At 43.4% G+C, this 19,795-nt stretch overlaps 2 protein-coding genes across 3 annotated transcripts in view; one reads left to right on the top strand and one right to left on the bottom strand.

Annotated features, from left to right (window-relative positions):
- The window catches only part of homer2 (homer scaffold protein 2), a 35,705-nt gene extending 31,819 nt beyond the window's left edge, over nt 1-3,886 (top strand). For both annotated transcript variants that reach the window (XM_062411253.1, XM_062411337.1), the window contains exons 8-9: nt 469-549; nt 2,146-3,886. In XM_062411253.1, the coding sequence (XP_062267237.1) occupies nt 469-549; nt 2,146-2,334 (270 nt within the window). In that variant the 3' untranslated portion in view covers nt 2,335-3,886. The remainder of the gene's footprint in view (nt 1-468; nt 550-2,145) is intronic.
- Nucleotides 3,887-6,092: 2,206 nt separating this feature from the next.
- Nucleotides 6,093-19,233, bottom strand: LOC133973318 (WASP homolog-associated protein with actin, membranes and microtubules). Its single transcript, XM_062411124.1, has 11 exons — nt 18,582-19,233; nt 16,633-16,806; nt 15,512-15,662; nt 14,778-14,947; nt 13,137-13,338; nt 11,317-11,501; nt 10,690-10,776; nt 10,497-10,592; nt 9,497-9,890; nt 8,763-8,905; nt 6,093-8,596 (listed from the first exon to the last, which is right to left on the bottom strand). The coding sequence occupies exons 1-11, from the start codon at nt 19,164-19,166 to the stop codon at nt 8,444-8,446; spliced, it is 2,340 nt and encodes a 779-aa protein (XP_062267108.1). The 5' UTR covers nt 19,167-19,233; the 3' UTR covers nt 6,093-8,443.
- Between the last annotated feature and the right edge of the window lie 562 nt (nt 19,234-19,795).

The following is a 19,795-nucleotide window of genomic DNA, read 5'->3' as shown; positions in this document are numbered from 1 at the left end:
CAGCCTCTTCTCGAAACGCACACGGACACAACTCCCCCAGATTTAAAAAACGTGACCCAGCCGGCCATGAACTCGCAGAACGAAGCTGCTGCAGGTGACCCCGAAGATTTGGCTCATTATTACACGGTATTACACTGCTTTTACTGCTGCTTTTGGTTTGGGCAACAGAAAAAGAGTTGAGGCTTTATATTCACTTTGGTTTTTGTCTTTTGTTTTCCTTCATTTTCATTGGCCCATACTTACTTTATCATTAGCCCATATCTACGTCAAGGCAACACAGTCCCCTCAGTCCCCTCATATTCAATCAAACTGCACCGAATATCACACACTCACAGATGTCAGTTCCCTAAACATGCTTGTTTTATAAAAAAATCCAGATTCTGAGAAATTTCTGATTCAGTTGATCAATTTGTCAGTTTTGGAAAGAACGATCGGATGTGATTTGTCATGTTGTGTTTTTCGGAACAGGAGCTGGAGAACCTGAGGAAGCAGGCAGAGATCATCCCTCAGCTCATGGCAGAGTGCGAGAGCATCACTGAGAAACTGCAGGTATGTTCAAAGCACGCAGACAATCCACATTTCTCTCTGGTGAGATCCACAGCAGAGCATTAAAGCACAGAGCGGAACAGACCCGGAGCCTAGAGCCCGCAGGAGGACGTGATGACACCACTGTCACATGAAGGTAGAGCCAGTGTTCCTTTTCATGGCTGTGCCCGGGGGCTGGTGATACAACATTCCTATCACGTGTCTCACTAACGCACATTGTGGTGACTGTATCTATTAGTAAAGGTCCACCCCTGTACAATGCTGAGTGGATTATTGCCTCTGTGAAAAGGGTTTCATTTCCTCGTGATGCAGAGATACTACATCTCTGTCGCGGCTTATTAGGTTTCGAGCGACACAGATTTTATCTGTTTTGCTGACGCTGAAAAAAAACATCTTAAGTTTGTTTTGCTTTGCCGATGGCTCCAGTGAATAAGTCTCAAAGTTTGACTTTAGGTGTATGAGATATGTCTGTGACGTTAACGTGGGCGTGAGAATCTATTGATGCCAAGAATCCTTGAACACGATGGATTCCCGCCCATCTCCTCCCAGCTCCCCCGTAACAAAGAGCTCCCGTTCTTCAAGGATGATTCCTCATTGTGTAACGTTTCAGTGAAACCACACAAGTGCCAATCCCAGCGAATGACTGTGCACCCCATTAGAGCCAAGTCTGTCATGAGGTGCATCGACAGTGACGCTCATCTCGCCCCGTTCTGACTGACTCAGAGCAAGATGGTATCATCCGAGCTGTCATGCATGTGCTGCCTTTCAAGCTGGGCAGGGCGAGCGGGGGGGGGGGGGGGGGGGGTTATAAAACCAACAGTGGCATGCCTGAAGTTCTTGTGCTTCTCAAAGCTCGGATGAATGACAGCGTGAACAGAACCGGCTGCAGCAGGAGTTTATGCAACCAGCTGTCTGAGCTGAGGAGAAGCACAGAGAACAGGATATCTGACAATGTGAAGAGGCCCGACACCAAAACTGACCCAGAGTCTGTTTAACAGGTCGTTATTTAAAGTTAGAAGTTAAGAAAATAGTTTTAATGACAGTTTTTCCTGCAGTTAGAGCTTTTGAACAACATCGACCCCCCCCCCCACCTCAGCTGGTGGTGCCCGCTCTCCTCTATTTAGAGACGACGGCACATGTGGAGCTCAGGTTTCCGACGTCAGCTGGACGACACAGTCACGCAGGCACAACACCTTTTTAGCACTCCTATTTTAAACCCCTCCCTACCGTGGCATCTTTGGTATTAACGTGTCACTTGTGTCGCCTGCAAGTCTGGATATGTTTCTTTACCGCCCCCCCACACACACACACATGAAAAAATATCATTCCTCGCTTGACATTTTATTTTCTTGCTGCACTTTGAAAGAACTTGATCATTTTTTTTATCGAAATGCTTAAACGAAGTGAAATGCATAAATCATTTTGTTTGTGAGAAGCTTTTGGTAAAAGAGTACTTTCTTTCTTTTGGCATCCCTGCTGAGATCAAGGCAAAAGATCTTAGCTGTTCTACAAGATGTCGATTTTAATATTCCTGAAACCACCATTTGATTTATTTTGTGCCCTGTAATCACTTTCCTCCCCCCCAATGTGTGTCCGCAGGCTGCAGAGACGAGGAACAAGGAGCTGGAGGGCCGGATAGAGGGTCTGCAGCTGGACATAGACGACAGTCGACAGAAGCAGGGCAACATGAAGGGCGAGCTGAAGAAGTTCATGGACATTCTGGACGGAAAGATCGACGAGCTGCACGAGGTCCGGCAGGGGCTCTCCAAGCTCGGCGTCGATAATTGAGAAAATGTGGCACGGAGCTGAAAGGGTCAGAGGTCAGGTACGAATGAGTCACTACAGTACGTCTTCAGGCCAGAAACTATGTGGCACCTCCCCCCCACCCCCCCCAAAAGGTGACGTCCACTCAGACGCTATCAGCTTTGGCTTCTTATAAACACTCCCATGTGAGAGAGAGACTGGCCGAGTGGAAGGAGGGGGGCCGGCTTGCTCCAACAAATGGCTCCATTTTGTGTGCTGGCAGAAACTCAATCAAGAGTCTCACTTACTTATCTGTTTCTTTGGGGGGGGGGGGGGTTTGGCTTTAAGAAGCTGGTGGAGGGTTCTTCGACTCTTAGGGCAGCAGAGGGGACTTAAAGGGCTAAAACATGACTGTGTTCAGTGTCACTGGTGTAATAATTGGTATTAATCCCTGTGCCCCCCCCCCCAGAGAATTTGACATGGAATCTTTCTACAGACTGTCTGTTGCCTCTCGTCTATCTCAGGTGTGTTGGAAGACAAATTGTACTCGGGAGATGATATGCACATATATAAATATATATATAAATATATAAATACACAATGGCCGTGACACAAAGTGCCTCCAGGTGAGTGTAGATCCGCCTGGCGAGGAGAAATGGCCAAAGTGATGACCATCACCATAATAATAACTTTATGATTCATGTGAGGGAAACCAAACCTCACGACTATGAAGAGATGAAAACTGCAGGCAGATGTGCCCCCCCACCCCGAGGACGTTAATGGACGTTAATCCGTTCATTAATGAAGTCAAACGACAAAACAGGAGTTTGCACAAAACTCTGGTCTGAGCAGCAGGAATCCATCATGTTTTCATAAAGAGGGAAATCTCTGTAGTTTCAGGATCCCCGTCCTGCTGTGAGTGTAGTGTAGTGTTCAAATGACTTTGTGTGTGCAGGTGTATTGTTGTCAGTTTGTAGAGCAAAGGTCTTTGTCTCCAAGGTTGTTGATGTGCTTCCTACACACTGGTTATGGTTATGGTGGTGGTTATATCTGGGTGAGGGGACTTGGTGGTGTGGACTGGGTGAACACTTAGACGGCGTGGGGGCTTTTCACTAAAACCCTGTCGAGGTTTTTGTTTTACGTATTTATTTATTTTTGGTGCCTCTCTGCAACTAGTGTTTCTAAAACAAACCAAGTAAATCAGCGTCACCTTAATCTCCACACATGTACAATATTATGTGAAACACACCAAACTGTCAGGATCCAGAGGTTTTCACAGTGGAGGGGTCGAGAGTCACAGCTGCTTCTGGGACGTTCATCTTGAAACACGTTGCGTTTGAGATCAAAAGCACAAGTTGTGGTGACATATTTAATACTGGGTAATACTATGATGTTTTTGTTTGTTTCTGAGATATTTACAAAGGGACTTTTTGCTTATTTCTCTCTGTTTGACTTTACTGTTCCTAACTCACCAGAACCCGGATGACACAACGTATGATCCTTCCTTTCTGAACCAATGCCTCTTGTGCACTTTTGTGACTCCTGTTCAATATTGTACAATAGAACTGACAATTGTTAAAATCTAGTTTAATTACAATGCTGCTGTGTGTGTGTGTGAGTTATTTCTTTTTATTAGGAATAATGTTTATCAGTCAATATCTCAAGAACTGGTACAAACATTCACATGAACTCAGAGATGAATGATTTGATTTTGGTGTTTAAAGGTCACAGGGGTCTTGTAAAAAAACTTTTATCTCATTAACAAGTAACATGTCAAACAAATCTCCAAGACTCACAGATTAATTGATGAGGTCAAATGTCAAGGTCATGTTGGAACATGATTTCTCAACTCTGTGCTTTTTATAAGACTGATGAGATTTCAGTGGTCAAAATTCCCCGTGTCTGAAACAATCATTTATATACTGAGCCTGCAGCGGTTGGTGAAGAAATAAAACCACAGCGCCGTAGTTCCGGTTCTTTTGAGTTCAAGTCTCGGGCGACAGTTTGACACGAGCTCCGCAGAGAGGAGATGGGTGGTTTCCTCTAAGCCCCATTTAGCTGCCAATCATTATTGTAGGAAACTGAGAATTTGTTCAAGCTGACAAATAAGCTGCCTGACAAGGTGACAGTCTTCAGGCGTTCTTTCCCTGGATGAGAAGCTAAGTGAGGTGGAATGATCCTGCGGCGCCAGAGCTGCGTCCCGTCGAGCCTGAAGTACAGAAGCTCCACCAGCGCACGTCTTCGCCTCTGATGTTGATTTGCATAGCACTAAATATAGCTGTAATCCTCACAGAGACGCACAGAACCAGAGCCAACGAGGTGGGACTTAATCACAGAGGCTGACGCGGATCAGTTTTAGTAAGATTAAAACAAATGAGACGATATGAGCTTGTTTGAAGGATGGAGAAACTCCTCAACTCCAACGTTCTAAGAACAATGAGAATGTAATTTTCACTTTCAGGGACCATCTGTGTGGCGCAAGGAAATTAATCAATGTCCTTTATAGACTGATTATTGGTTAATTGGCCAATTAAGTGAGTTTGATTGAAAATTAACTGTAATTGAAAAGGTCTCCAGGGTTAATGTGATGGTTTTTTCCAAATTCAACAGATTCCAAAGACATTTATTGTGAAAATCAAACAAAACGAGAGACACAGAAAGTTCCAGCTTTTTAAAATCACAGATCCATTATGAAAATCAGTAGAAATTCATTTTGAGGATATTCTCTGGTTCCAGCTTCTTTGATTAGTTGATTAATTCATTGGTACATGCGTCAATCACTTTTGAGTAAGGCTTTTCTAAGACTGATCTACAAAAATAAAGAAAATAAAAAATGTACATAAAAACAAACGCTCATCTTTTCCTTATTGTTTATTCTGTAAATAGTTTTCTAATCTGTGTAAATTTGGTCACTAAACACTGAGGGTGACGTCGGTGAAAGTCTCATATTGGCTGATATGTATTGATCACCTGATTGGTCGGGCTCGGCTCTATTATAGAGTGACAGTATATAACATTTTCAGTGTCTTGTTTGACTCGTATTCAGACAACAGAAAAGTCAATGTGTTTCCTTTAAATATCATAAATTATCAATGTATTAAATGAAAACTATTAGTGAAGCGATCATTTGCATAATCTGTATCTGGCTTTGATCAATTATTCATCTCGCTCAAATGGCAGCGGTGCAGCATTTCCTCTCTCTCTCTCTCTACTTCTTTCCGCCACACTCATTGTGTGACTGGTGATGAGTGGGCGAGTTGGTGAAACATCATTAAGAGACTATGCTGCTCTGTACGTGTGTCAGAGGGAGAAAGAGAGAAAGAGAGAAAGAGAGAGAGAGATGACACTGCAGGCCACTACCACCGAGGCTCCCTGTTACCATAGTAACTCACTGCGGAATTTCACATTGTCGCTCGACAGGTTTGTCTAAAGAGACGTGTGTGTGTGTCTTCCCTAAGGTGCATGAACCGTCCTCCGTCTGAATCACCTGGATGTTACCCAGTGATTACATCCCCGCCCCCCCGCCCCCAAACAAGAAGCAGGGGGGACGTGTGCACACACAGGAGCGGTCGAATCTTCCTCCGTTTTCCAAGTACACACAGTGAATCTGAGGTCTGAGCTAAGGTCTGATCTGAGGTCTGAGCTAAGGTCTGACCTGAGGTCTCAGGTGACACTGCAGGAGACACGTGTGAGTCATAGTGTGGGTCATGTCATCCCCCTGAGAGATGAGGGCTCAGGGGCAGTGGAGATCAGGGAACAGCAAAGACGACACGTTAATGAATGAAAAAGGAAATTCAAGTTCATGATCTTTCGTGTCTTGGTTTATTATTTAAACTCAGCAGAACAAGTGGGTTTCAGCCTCGGCCGTCATTCACCCGGAGTCGGTCTGCAACTCGCAGGGGGAGTTTCATGTCTTTGCAGAATCACATGCTTCAAATCAAAGTGCAGCGATTATTGTCATTTCCTCTTTCACCTATTTAACGCTGTTTACTGTTCAGTGTTGTATCGTGTGGGTGATACAGAGAGATGTTTGAAAAGATGGACGACGGGTCTCCACTTCCTCCCGATGTCAGGAAATTAAGCTAAAATACAAACACTGACATCTTCCACATTTGGTGTGTGATCGTCAATCCTAACATTTCATCCTGTCATTAAAAACAAACTTAGCAAAAAAACAAACACTTGAACAAACAGTGTGATTAGAACTACAGTAAATGACAGAAACCGTAAAAACATTTTTTGACGTGTATTTGGACTTTGTTTAGTCCATGACCCGGAGTCGGGGTTGATGACCTATACTGCAGCCAGCCACCAGAGGGCGATTGAGACTTTTTGGCTTCACCTTTTAGGAGCGGTCACGTCGTCCATCCTTATTTACAGTCTGTGGTGATACAGTAGAACCTGGTCCGGTAAGTCACAGGTTCAAAGTCAATAAGGTCAACAACCTGTTGAGGAAGTATCTGTCACTAAAAACATGGCTAAGCATCATCTCTCAATCTGTTCTGGCATCAGAGAGGAAGAAATAAAACATCATGTACAAATTGCAAGGAAATAAAACTGAAAACATTCATTCGGTTCTTACACAAAAAGAAAAACAGGGATAAGTGCATCAAACAGACTCAAGGAAAAACAATAACAGACTTTTAGACATTTGGGCTGTAAATAATTATCACTTCACAACATTACTCTTCTATTGTTTAGTCATAAAATGCAAAGAAAAGATACAAAGCCAGTCAGTCGAAGCCCTTGTTGTGGTAAAGTTTAAATCAACAAAACAATTGTTCGGATTTAATTACATTCAAAGTAATGAGTTTAGACTCAGCGATGAGAGACGACTGAGTTCTCGTGATAGTGGAGTCGAGGGCGATAGTGTGTTTATCTCTGCCTGCAGCACAGACCTCCCCTGCTGTGATACAGTCTCACAAAAGGCCTTCACACACTGCGCCGGGAGACACACAATCATTTCACACACCGCACCGCCGCCTGGTTTTTCTCCTTAACGAGCGTTGAGGCTCAACACCTCATTCGCACAGTTTGAGATTTCTGCAAACCAAACTGCTTTATGGGAGATTAAATTCTGATTGGCTCCCGGTTTAAGCCGTTTTAAACGTATTTTAACATCTCAGAGCGGTTTTAAAAAGACAAATGCAAATAAAACTTCAACAGACATCTGTGTTCAGGCCAGAAGAATTAAAAAGCAAGTTGAAAGAAAAGTCAAACTTTCAGTTCACACACAACACGTGACCTGATGCGAGCGCAGCCAGGACATCAGGGTTAAAGGGACCGGAACGATCCGGATTCATGATCTGACATCATCGATAATAACTAAATAAATGTGTTGCTTTTGAATACGCCAGTTTGTGCGAAGCGCCACAATGACGACGAGCCCCCCACACACACACACAAACACACACACACACTCCTACAGACAGGAGAGAAGATCTTCCCCCAGATTATGACACAGTGCAGTGTTTTCACTTCATTGTTGCAGAAGAAGCGACGCCCCCTTTATCCAGGAGCATAAATAATAATAATATAATTCAGGAGGTTTTCATAAAGATGAAAATTTGGCCGCGACACAAGGTGGATCAACAGAATCAGTAAGAGAAGAGCTTCATCAGTTCAGACCTGATATTAACATCCTGACTGATCTGATCACTAGTGCTCAGCTTTAAGATCTCAGATCAGTCCTGGGCCACATATGAAGGACCAACTACTCACATCACGTCCTCTGACCTGCAACAGTCCCACAACAAATCAAATGAATGTCTACACTTCTCAGTGATGACGCACCACAAAATCAACACTAACCATCATATGATTATTGATTCAGATCAAATCTTTCTTCACAGCAGAGCTGCATGTTCATTAATTTAACCCCTCCCTCTCTCTCTCTTTCTCTCTCTCCACCTATTTCTTGCACCAGCACACACAAACTTCATCTGTGAACTCACTCAGTAAGAACATTGTTAATCGTAAGCAGAAACGAAGTATATGTTTATTTGCATATAGAGCGAAGTGGAAGTGATCACAGGAGGTGTTTTCATCTCAGGTGTGTCCACTTGTGATCAGATCTGTGAGGACGGATGTCAACACCAGGTCTGAACAGGGCCAGTGTGTCTGTCTTTATGTGTGTGTGTGTGTGTGTGTGTTCTCAGCTGTCCCATTCTATACTCTGTGTGTCCTCTTCTCTGTCGTCCTCATCGGAGTCGGCTGCTACATTCTTCATCCTCATCATGGCGGCTTTGATGCTGCGCTCCAGCTCGTTGTCTCCGCTGCTCGGGGCCTCAGCACGTGCAGGATCCACCTACAGCACGACAAGGGGCCAGTTAATCCAGGTTTCACTCCTGTCACATGTTGGTGGGTCTCTGCCGTGTTCACCAAACATAGTGTTTTTGCAGTAAACAAACATTGGTCAGTATTGGTCTGTTTGGTTTATCAGATTTGGTCTGGGCTGTGCTCCATGTTCTCACCTTCTTCAGGGTGACGCCGTGTCGGATGGCCAACATCAGACTGTTCCTCGGGTCATCAGCAGAGGGCGCTGTCTTGCGATCAGGGACTTTTCGAAGCCGTGTCTGTCCACGCTGCAGTGAGGCCAACACTTCATCCATTGTTCCTGTAGTAAAACAACAGCGAACGAGAGAAGACACTTGAGGTGCGATGGAAGTGAATTGACTTTTGACGTCGATGCTGATGCAGCCTGCACAGAGGACTCTCCTTGTTCTCACTGGTGATGAATCTCTATTTATTTTTAACAACAAGCTTCATCCATTTCACAAAAGCTCAGAAACATGAAGTGATGGTGTATGTTTGTCTCTGGAGCCGAGTGTGTGCATCAGCAGGACAAACACTGAGGTAAATGGTAAATGGATTTGTATTTATATAGCGCTTTTCTGGGCTCGATGAGCACTCAAAGCGCTTTACAGTACAGTTCTACATTCACCCATTCACACACACATTCATACAGTGCATCTACTTGCAGCACATCGAACCGCCGACCTTCAGGTTGGAGGACGACCACTCTACCCCTCAGCCACAGCCGCAGGTAAAGTTGGGAATTTAGGACAGAACACTACGTGTACAAAGACACACACACACACACACCAAACACACACACACTCTTTCCTGTAGTCTGACAAATTCTCCACCATCTGGATTTAAAATTGACATCATCAAGTTTTTATGTACAAACACATTTGACTCTCACCTATGTTTTGCTTGAGCGTGTTCTTTGCTGGGAAAGGCGGCTCCTCGTTTTCGCTGAGAGGCTTCGGTGTGTCCTCAGGAGAAGCCTGGGCTGGAGGAGGAGGGAAGGCAGGGGGCAGTGGTGGGGGAGGTGGAGGAGGTGGCGGGGGCGGAGGCGCAGAAGGGATATTTGTTGACGGAGGCGGCGGAGCACAGTAGATTTGGACGGGCACGTCTTTCTGCTGCCGTTTCTTGGAGGCTCGATTGCGTCTGGGCTCAGGACCGACGGAGAGGGAGGGAAACTCGGACGAGGGGCCGAGGCTGATGATGGAAAGCGGCTGGGAGGGACACGGGACGAGATCTGAAGGAGACATCCTGGAGTGAGGAGTTTTCAGGATGTACTGGCCATGTCGCTTCTGGAAGAAGATGGTGACAGAGCAGAGAAAGTGGTTGTAGAGACGGTCGGATGTTTTAAACAGGTCTCACAGTCACTGAAGTGAACTGAGGTGACAGAGGCAACGTGCACAAAGAACATTAAAAACCATGATGCTGCAGAGACAGTAAATCCTCCCGAGCTGCTCCACTGGGATGTTTTAAATCAAGACACTAGTTGGTTGATCAACTTGACTTCAATATCCTTCAGTTTCTTAGAAAGATGAACATGACAGAGTCAACCTGACCGGACTCTTTCAGCAGAATGATATGACTGAAGTCTTTGACATTAAATTTGAGGAATCCTTTCACAAAATGTTAGGTGTCTAATATCAATCCATGTATTAAAGATAGCTGGTGCAAAAAAATAAATAAAAAGAGCATCTCTGAGAAAATAAACAGAGCCTCCAGATCAGACTCCCTTCAAAGAGCTAAACAGAAATTATAAATATGTGTAATTAAATATATAAATATGAATTATATCTTTAATAATGAGGTGAACGACTGTCCTGGGGTAAATCAGGAGCCTCTGGGGTAAAAGGAGGAGAAGCTGCAGGGGGGGGGACCAGGAGAAGATGAGAGAGCTTTACCTGTCTGAAGGATCGTAATCTGCTCAGAGTCTTCTCTCGCTCCTGGTCCACCCACGTCTTCCTCCTGTCCTCCTCCTCTTTCTTCTTCTCTCGTTTCTGCAGACAACAGAGGGAGACAGTGAGAGGTGTTGGAGAGAAAAGACCAGACACAGTTAATTTTGCAGCTTTTTGCGGCAGCGTCCCTGTGACGTACCAGACGGACATGATGATGCTGGTTGAAGACTTCGGAGCTCTGCTTGGCCGCGTGATGCTTCTGCCCTTGGGCATCCATGCACTGATCCTAAAACACACAGGAAGATAAACATAATATTCATATAAAAAAGGGAATTCGAATTTAGTAGGTGTTCCCACGTCCTTCGCAGTTGAGTTGTTTTTAATTTACAGTAAGAGTTTTCATTTTTTTTGCAGCATTGTTAAATAACCGGGCCTGTGACTCTTGCTCCCTGTGGATTACTGGATGGGATTGCAGGAGCTTTTAAATCAGGAAATTCTTCCGAGTTTTTTTAATCAAACAAATGAGCAGCCGGGAGAGGGAGCAGACAACTGTCAAATATTCCTAGATTACTCTGCAAGCTAAAAATAAAACCATGCCGATATTTTAAGAAAAAAAGAAATCAGAAATTTGAGCAGAGAGCAGATAAAGAGTAGGTGAAAAAAGCCCCATATTTTGTAATTGACGTTTCCCATTATTTCCTGTCTGCTTCTCACAGATCGATATGTTTGCCTTTGAAAAGCAGCAAAATGTCACTAAAAATCGATTTTAATGGGGTAGAGAATGTCTGCTGAAAAGAGAGTGAATGTCAGCGCTGCTTGTCGGTACCTTCTTGTTGCGGAGGTAAGCTCGCCGGGCGCAGATGTGGCCTCTCTTGGCCTCCAGGGTCTGTAGGCGTCTTTTGAGGGGAGTGGCAGCGGGTGGGTCTGATTGGTGGATCCCTGTGTGGACCAAGCTCTGCAGCTCCTCTGGATCCTCACACACGTCGTAGTAAACCACCTCCTCCTTCAGCTCTGAAACACGAATGCAGTCCAGTCACTCTGACAGCTCCTCAACGGGTACTCGTACAAGTAAACTGTGTTTTTATTGTCCATGAAATATGGAACACCTACACTCATGTGCCAGACAACCAAGCCAAGGAGTTGTGGCACAACAACAAAACAGAAGTCGGCACTCATCATGTTGTGTCTTGGTTTTATTGTCAAGAGGATGAGGCAAAAACTACTAAAACGTTTTCCACAGAACTTGGTAGCAGGATGGGACACAGGCCAAGAAAGAAGCCACTAAGATTTGGCTCAGATCTGGATAAACAACCGGATCAAAGGATTTTTTTCCCACTTTCCTAAACATAGCTAGATAGGCTGTTTTTTATGTTTTCAGATTTAAAAGGGAATAATTTATGAATCTTAATGGGAATAAAAATATATACGATTATTTCCTGTTGTTACTTAAAAGCTTTCTTCCCGAAACGACATCTCAACGAGGAAACTAGTGTCTTTTATCTAATCTCTGTGAATGCAGGTAACTAAGATACAAAGCTTATGGGAAGGTAGGAAGGTATTGGATCTAAACTGCACAAACTCCTAAATATCAGTCCCCTAAAGATGCCTGATTGCTTCATCAAAATGCAAAATTGTGCAAAAACAAAGGCTGGGCCTAGTTTTCAACGCCCTTATGAAACGCTGACCCCGGGCCAAGGGGCAGATGATTTATGGAATTACTAATAATTACTCACTTTGAAATATGCCACAAACTCCTCCTTTCATTCACCTCTCTTTTTTTTTCCTTTACTGGTAGAGGGCACCTGCTTTCAGTCTGGGAAATAAACCCGACACCACTCATTGCAGTGACACACACCACAGACAGGTACACACAGGTACACACAGCATGTACACAACACAGCACACAAACATCATATGTCCCATAAGGAGCAATTAGAGAAATATATACAGCAACAAAATATTTCCCCATAGTAAAACCCATGACCAGACAAACAAAAGCCCCTGAACATGATGTGATCCGACGCATCACTACTGTAATGACTCTGTGTAACTTTGAATCATGTCACTGTGTCAGAAAGCTGCTGATTCAGCTCTGCTGCACTGAAGCATTATTCTGCAAGATGTGTTTAGTATTTCTGCTTAACTGAAGCTAACAGTCACAAACTTAAAGAGATAAAAACACACAGGCATTTATAAAGGAGCAGTCCACCCAATAAAAATTCAACACACTTCCTAGAGACAGTTGCCGGGTCATGGAAGTGGAGATGTGTGTAAGAGGTGAAGGAGAGAGATGCATGTCGACTAATTTCAACAGGAAATGATTGTACTTTGGTCCAGAAATAAATAAATCCACCTGAATCATAAATAGTAATGTATAGATGAAGTGATTTACACTTTGAGGATATCATTATCCTAAGGGAACATCTAAGGGAACATCCATAAATTAAATTATTTATTTTTTAAGTGCTTATGATCATATTTATCATTTCACTTAGATTCACGGTGCAATATTCCTTTGATCTATATTGTAAATCAATAAAATCACAAAAAGACGTTGTCGTCTTTTAAAGAGATTAAAAGTTCTCTACAGGTGTAAAGTTTCAGACTTCTCCCTCCTCCTGTTCAGCAGTGAGCTACATGTGTTACCTTTGATCTGCCGTCGCACTGTGTCTATCTGAGCCATCAGCAGCTGCTCCTCATTCTTTAGGATCTCAAACTTGGTGTCGTACAGTTCTAGTTGAGTTTCGTAGAACTGCAGCTCCAGCTGGTCCACGCTGTCCGGCTGCTGGCCATCGTCAGACGCAGACCTGGAGTCAGCTCGGTGCTCTCTTCCGGACAGGCTGCTCAGCTGCAACACAAAAACAGAAAAATATCAAGTTACAGGTGGAAGTCTGTTATGTACATACTGTGAATACCCATTTGATCATCATTGAAACCTTCATACGTTTTGATCTATCTTCTGGTTTCCATTCTTTGCTTCTGCCAGTAGAATTTGTTTACACTTTGCGAGAGGGTTTGTTTTGACTGATTTCCCAGAGAATAATTCATGGATCTTGATGACAAAAATCTGACATGACAAGTGGACTGATATTTAGGAGTGTGAGACATTTGGTGCAGAGCCAAATAAATATCCAGGTTTGGCAGATTTTAATGTGAGACCTAAAGATCTCATTCTTCACAGTGGTCCTTCAAATAATCTCTGTTACACCAGAGATTATTCTATTATATCATCAGTTGTAAAGAAAATGCGCAAAAAGCCAAATTTGAGAAATATAAAGCAGAGGGTCTATGATTGAAACTTGATCTCAAACCAGCCTTAACTCTGCATGTTGATTCTCACACTGGTGGAATGAGCAACAGCTACTTATAAAGTAGAGCATTAATGTTTAATATGTAATTAATGAGCTGCGACACTCAAAGCATGTGTTATGACCATAAATGCTTTGAGTTGGGTCAAATATTAACACACACACTGTTTGAAGATGACTCAAGAGCTGCAGTGATTGGATTCCTTGGGGATTATTCAAGTATGCAGCTCATTTCAAACAAACATCATCACACACAGTAAACATAAAGGCTGTGACCTCTGCAGGCGCTAAACTCTGCTACAGAGCTCTGCAGCTACAGGAATCTGAGTCGGTGTAGTTTACTGATCTCATCATAAACACTCAGTAGATGTCAGTGAGCTGCACATGCTGATTTCACGCTGTTAGATTCTGGCAGCATCCTGAAACCTGATTCTTTAAAACGCTTAATCGGATGAATCATGCAGCCACGTGGAGGTGAAGGTGCTGAGGGTTTTTCTCTTTTCTTCACAGCAGGACACCCTACGACAGTGAGTACATTCACTACAGCTTCCCCAAAATACTGTGATCCTGACATTAGAAGTATATACACCCCTGTAGTCACAGATATGTATATGACTGGCACATTCTGAGTACAGACACACTCACTTATTCATGCATGCAGGTTTTGGGGGTGTATCAAGGGGATTCTGTGTTTTAGGAGAGAGGCTTTATAAATAGATCAAAAGGCTCCAGAAGCGAGAGATTCACATCAGGCTGGAATACCAAGTGAGCGACACACTGGGGCAAGTGCACACGTCAGACTCACAACCACTACAAGAGCAGCGCTGCCACTGGAAATAAAAGACCTGAATGACAACTCAAGCCTGGAACAGCCACAACTACGTCCAACACAACGGTCTGGAGTGCGATGACTAACAACAGCACCACAGGAGAAACTCATGTTGAAGAAAAGGAAAACTAAAATGTAAGACACACACACCCTTTCTCTGATGCCGTCTTTCTTGCGGTTGAGGCACATCTCTGTGGCTCTCATGTGCTGCAGCGTTTCTTTGGCAAAGAGGAAGCGTAGTTTCTCCAGTCGGGGAACCGCGGACGCCCAGGCAGCAGCTCCAAAACGAGACTTGTCCTCCTGCATCTGCTTTAACATCCCTGCACATGAGGGGACACAAGGGTCAGACAGGTAGGTCGGCAATCAGACAAAATCACAGACCTAAGGTTACTAGTAGTTAAATTAAAGACCCTTGTAAGATGAGTTTAATCTTAAATTGAAGTGACATGCTTTGTACGACACATATTGGAGCCACAGTTACTTACACTTCCCCATAATTGAAGATAAAGTGAAGAAGCATAAGAGAGAATAACCCTCAAAGTAGTTTATTGTCTTACAAACCACAGGCAGTGGCAATCGGTATCTTTAGTCTTCTACAGATAATCAGTAATTAGTTAAGAATTTAGGGTAATTTTTATATAAATAAGGGAAGAAAAAAAAATTACTGGGTAGAAAAAGGGTGTAAGAATGTGTATTTTGTTCTGGCTTTTTAAAAAGATGAGTATAAGATCACATATATCATTAACATGTTATCTGTCTGCAGCTCCAACACAACTTGTGACCCTCCACCACATTTCATTCCTCCTGTGCTCCGAGGAATGACAAAAAGAAAGTCATTCATAATTCATCCACACACACAAATAAGAGAAGTAAACCACTTGTACCAGCCAGTGCCTTTGAAGTCTGTGCAAAGTAGGTGACAGTGATGTCCTGGATCGAGGCAACGGCGTCTTCTGCTTTGGTCCTCCACTCCTCCGCCTCTGCCTCCAGAGCTGCAATTCTCTTAGGACCCAAGTCCTCAAACTCCAAAGTCTTCTGCCAGGAGCAAATATGTGGACGACTTTACACTCGGTGATTTAATGCACTCTTCTTACAGATAGTTGGCCCACATGCACAGAAACTTTGAATGCACACGTGTTTTAAACATTGATGCACGCCTCCATCGATGTTAGACAGCGTCTTTTCTCATGAATGTTTCAGATGTTTTTGTTGACGTCCTGGGAGAGAGGATCTCAAACTTGATTTCATTTAATTTTAACTTGATAACTATAACACTGTATCAATCACTCAGCCACCATGTGAGTGTGTCTATAGGTTTGTTTCCAGCTGCAGAGACCTTTGATTGGTGATTTTTTTAAGTGGAAGTGATCTACTGATCTATCTATCTCTAGTGTACATCAGTTATGGGAATTTCTCTTTGCAGGCAGTCCGATCTTATAGCTCTGTTCCTTTCCGAGAGCCAATCAGAAGCCACTCATTATTTCTTTATTGGGGGATGGAGTTTACTCGATTTATGTGGGAAATTATCACACATATATTATATGATAGAGTGAGATTTAGTTGAAAATCCAACTTGGACATGGCACTTATTTCTATTTGCATGTGTGGAGTAGGTTTAACAGAACTAAAGTAGTGAGTAATTATCAGCGTTTCTTTAGGGCGGTGAAAACTAGGCCCAACCAAAAAGGAATGGCTCAAGTAGCAACAACTTGGTTCCCCTGAAAAGACCTGGATCGTTTGCGAGTGTCACTGTTGTTAGATTATCACAGACGATGAAGGCACGAGTTAGAGGTTAATGTGAGAGGGAGACAGTGTATACTGTGAGCATATAAAAAAAAGAAATGGCATCCTGTAGCATTAAACAAGTTTAAAATATGTTCAGGGGCTGTAAATATGTATTTGCATAAGTCATGAGTGCCTGATGAGAATTATTCAGGATTATGATTTCAAAACAACATCATTTATCACATCCCACAAAGAAGCGTGAATAGAAGGCTGCATTTACCAGGATCTCCATCTTGTAGAGGCAGGCCAGCTCTCTCATGTCCCTGAAAGGCTGCAGCAGGTAATGGAAGAAGGTGGTGGCCACAGTGACCAGGTCCTGGTAGGCCGCGTCCTCTTCGTCATAGATGTCGAGCAGAGCCACCATTCTGTCGGCGCTGCCGTGACTCTGCAGCAGCTGTGAAAATGAAAAACACCATTACCTCGTTTCACTCTGAGCACACAGCTTCAAGCCTTTCTCTCTGCTGGAGATGATCTTTTTATATCTCAGAGGACTCTGGGAGGTAAAATACACTTTGCACTGAATTGTTTTTCATATCAATAACAGCAGATAAAATGACAATCGATACAACTTCCAAAAGCATGTTGGGCTGACGGATGACTGGTGAGCCAGAGGTTTGTGTTTCAATACAACTTAATACTGGAATCATTTCTCTGACACTCGGCCACTGAATTCAAACTATTTTGTTTCCTCACATCAACAAACCATGTTAAATCAGAGGGTTTGAAGCCCCTGCACACCTCAGACGCTGTGTGCAGCTTGTGCACGGAGTAAAGTGTTGCTCTAGGGCCCAGGGCAGAACGGGCGGAGGTAATGTCGGTTAATATGTCATGTGATCTCATCCTGTTAATGCAAAGACCCACGGGCCCATACAGTACAGACAATATCAGCTATACCTGCTCTGTCACATTCTCAAGAAAAACATTATATGATCTTAATAAAGATGTATTTTACTGTCGGTGTGTTGAATTGGATTGTGGATATGTTGCTAATGCTCTGTACACAAACTTCCAGGAATTGATTCTTCTAGCATCCTCTCAAATACCTCCTCACTCAACCCTTGTTTACTTAGTTTAACTTTTCTTGATAACTTTGATTGTGGTATTTGAATATATAGACACACACAGCAGTTAAGCAGAGTTAACCAAATACTGATGTCTGAAATTGAGTCACAACACAACAAATACAAAAAAAGTTTTTTCCTGAGGCCTTATTAGTTTCTGACTCTGAGAAAGAAGGGAAACCAGTTCAATTCCCCAAAACTACTGAACCAGATCCCACACAGGCACATATCTAATTCTATTCAATCTCCTTCTGATGACTAGTGTTCACTTCAGTTCACAGAGCAACCTCCCATTGTGACGTGAGCACTGGTTGAGCACGAGTTTGCTGTGTCATGGTTAAGTCTGGTTTCACATTTGTAACACCACTGTGTGGTGCTACTCCTGCACGGCAACTTTAAAAAGCTTACAGAGATTTCACAAGCTTTAATAAATCAAATAAATCCCTCTGCTTTTGATTAGGTGAAATATATGTTCAAGATGCTATACATTTTAAATGACAAAACAAATATCTCTATTAACTTGTGCTATGCTGTGATAAAATCAGCTGATAAAAGCCTGACATATACATATCAGTATCTTTGTTTGTTTTCTGATATGCATATAATCGATATAACTCAGGCACGTGGTTATTGATTTACTGTTTTTCCCGATTATCGAAATTTGCAACGTGACCGACCAGACCGGATTATTTCAAAATGACAAATTCAATCGTATAAACATGGCCCGGGCTCGGGTCTCCACACTTTAGTATAATGTCGATATTGATCAGGGTATAACAAGTATTTAAAGAGATTTACTTGTATACATGTACTCAGTCAACTTCCCCCGAATGGAAACTATTGTTGTTATATTTGATATGAATGAGGATTAGGAACAGAGGATGTGGCACATGTACAGATGGTTGAGCCCTAGGAGGAAAACTATCACTAGTTCTATAACTATAACATTAACTGTGATTTGATTAGATTTGATAAACACTGAACACAAGAACGAACGTGATGTGGGTTATTAGAGGATAACTGATTGAGCAGTTGTGTGTCTGTATACAAACACACGTGACCCCTGCATGTGTGTCCTCCAGCTGTGAAGCCTCTGTGGCCCACTGACCTGTCGCACTTGACCTTTGACCCGGGACATCTCCTCCTGCATAGTCTTCCTCTTGAACTCCTGCATGTTTTCGAAGTACTCGTCCACGTCCTTCTCGTCCTGGGTGAACAGCGTGTCGAGGACTATTTTCCGGCCGCAGATGTCGATGGCGGCGCTGAAATACTTCTCCAGCTTCCGACACGGGCTGTCGAAGTCCCGGCCGTCGTCCTCCTCCTCCTCGGCCCCGGACCTTCTCCGGCTGCTGAGGAGGAGCAGGTCCCAGATGTTGCCCTCCTCGAAGTCGGCCAGGTCCGGGAAGCAGGCGCCCAGGACGTCCGCCACGCAGGTGAAGTGCTGGTGGATGTGCCGGAGGTCGCTGACGGAGAAGAGTCCGGCCCAGCTCACCTCATGGTCCCCGGACACCGGGACTCTCCGCCGCTGCCGCTGGAGCGTCCGGTTGTGGCAGGTGACGGCGAACTTGGACTCGATGACGCTCCACTGGACGATGAAGCCCAGTTTGAAGGTCTCGGTCTCCTCGAAGATGTTGCTCCGGACGGCCACCCATCCCTCCAGGCTGTCCAGCCGCTCGCACTCCGCGTTGTTCATCTTAAAATCGGTTGTTTGTCACCTCGGCCTCCGAGAAGCTGTTGTTTACACCGTCCGCCATTTGTGTGACGCCTGCTGCCTTCAGGGACCGGAGGAGACATCCGGATATTCCCTAGAAGCGAAACATAAAACCACTAGACCTGAAGCTAAACTGCAATTTAAACCACTTTTAATGAAAGTAAAATGTTATATAGGTTTTCAATACTAAACAAGTATATTTACTTTAGTAACGTTACACCTGCTCGTAATCCTGCTCTTTCATATTTGTTGTTATCACTTCCTTTCTTTTCTGTTTTTAAAGCATTTTCTTATTTAATGATATGTCATTCCTTCTTTATTTCCTTTTCATTTAAAGGTCATTTTAACATGTTCTTATGTCACTTAAAATCTGTTCTCTCATTTGAATTAGATTTTTAACATGATTTAATTTGTATCTGTATTGTATTAAAAGCACTTTCAGGTGCATTACTTGAAGAGGTGCATTACTTGAAGAGGTGCTATACAAATAAAGTTTATTATTATTATGTTATTATTGTTTTTATTATTACTTAAGTGGTTGAAAGCTTATCCAGTGTGTGACCAATCTCGGTTGATTTAAGTAGCCTGAGCTTTATGTGTTGTTTTTTTAT

This window comes from Platichthys flesus, chromosome 1, assembly GCF_949316205.1.
Source record: "Platichthys flesus chromosome 1, fPlaFle2.1, whole genome shotgun sequence".
In the NCBI taxonomy this organism is placed as follows: domain Eukaryota; kingdom Metazoa; phylum Chordata; class Actinopteri; order Pleuronectiformes; family Pleuronectidae; genus Platichthys; species Platichthys flesus.
Note: the sequence above shows the minus strand (reverse complement) of the source record. Positions and strands in the feature narration are given on the sequence as shown.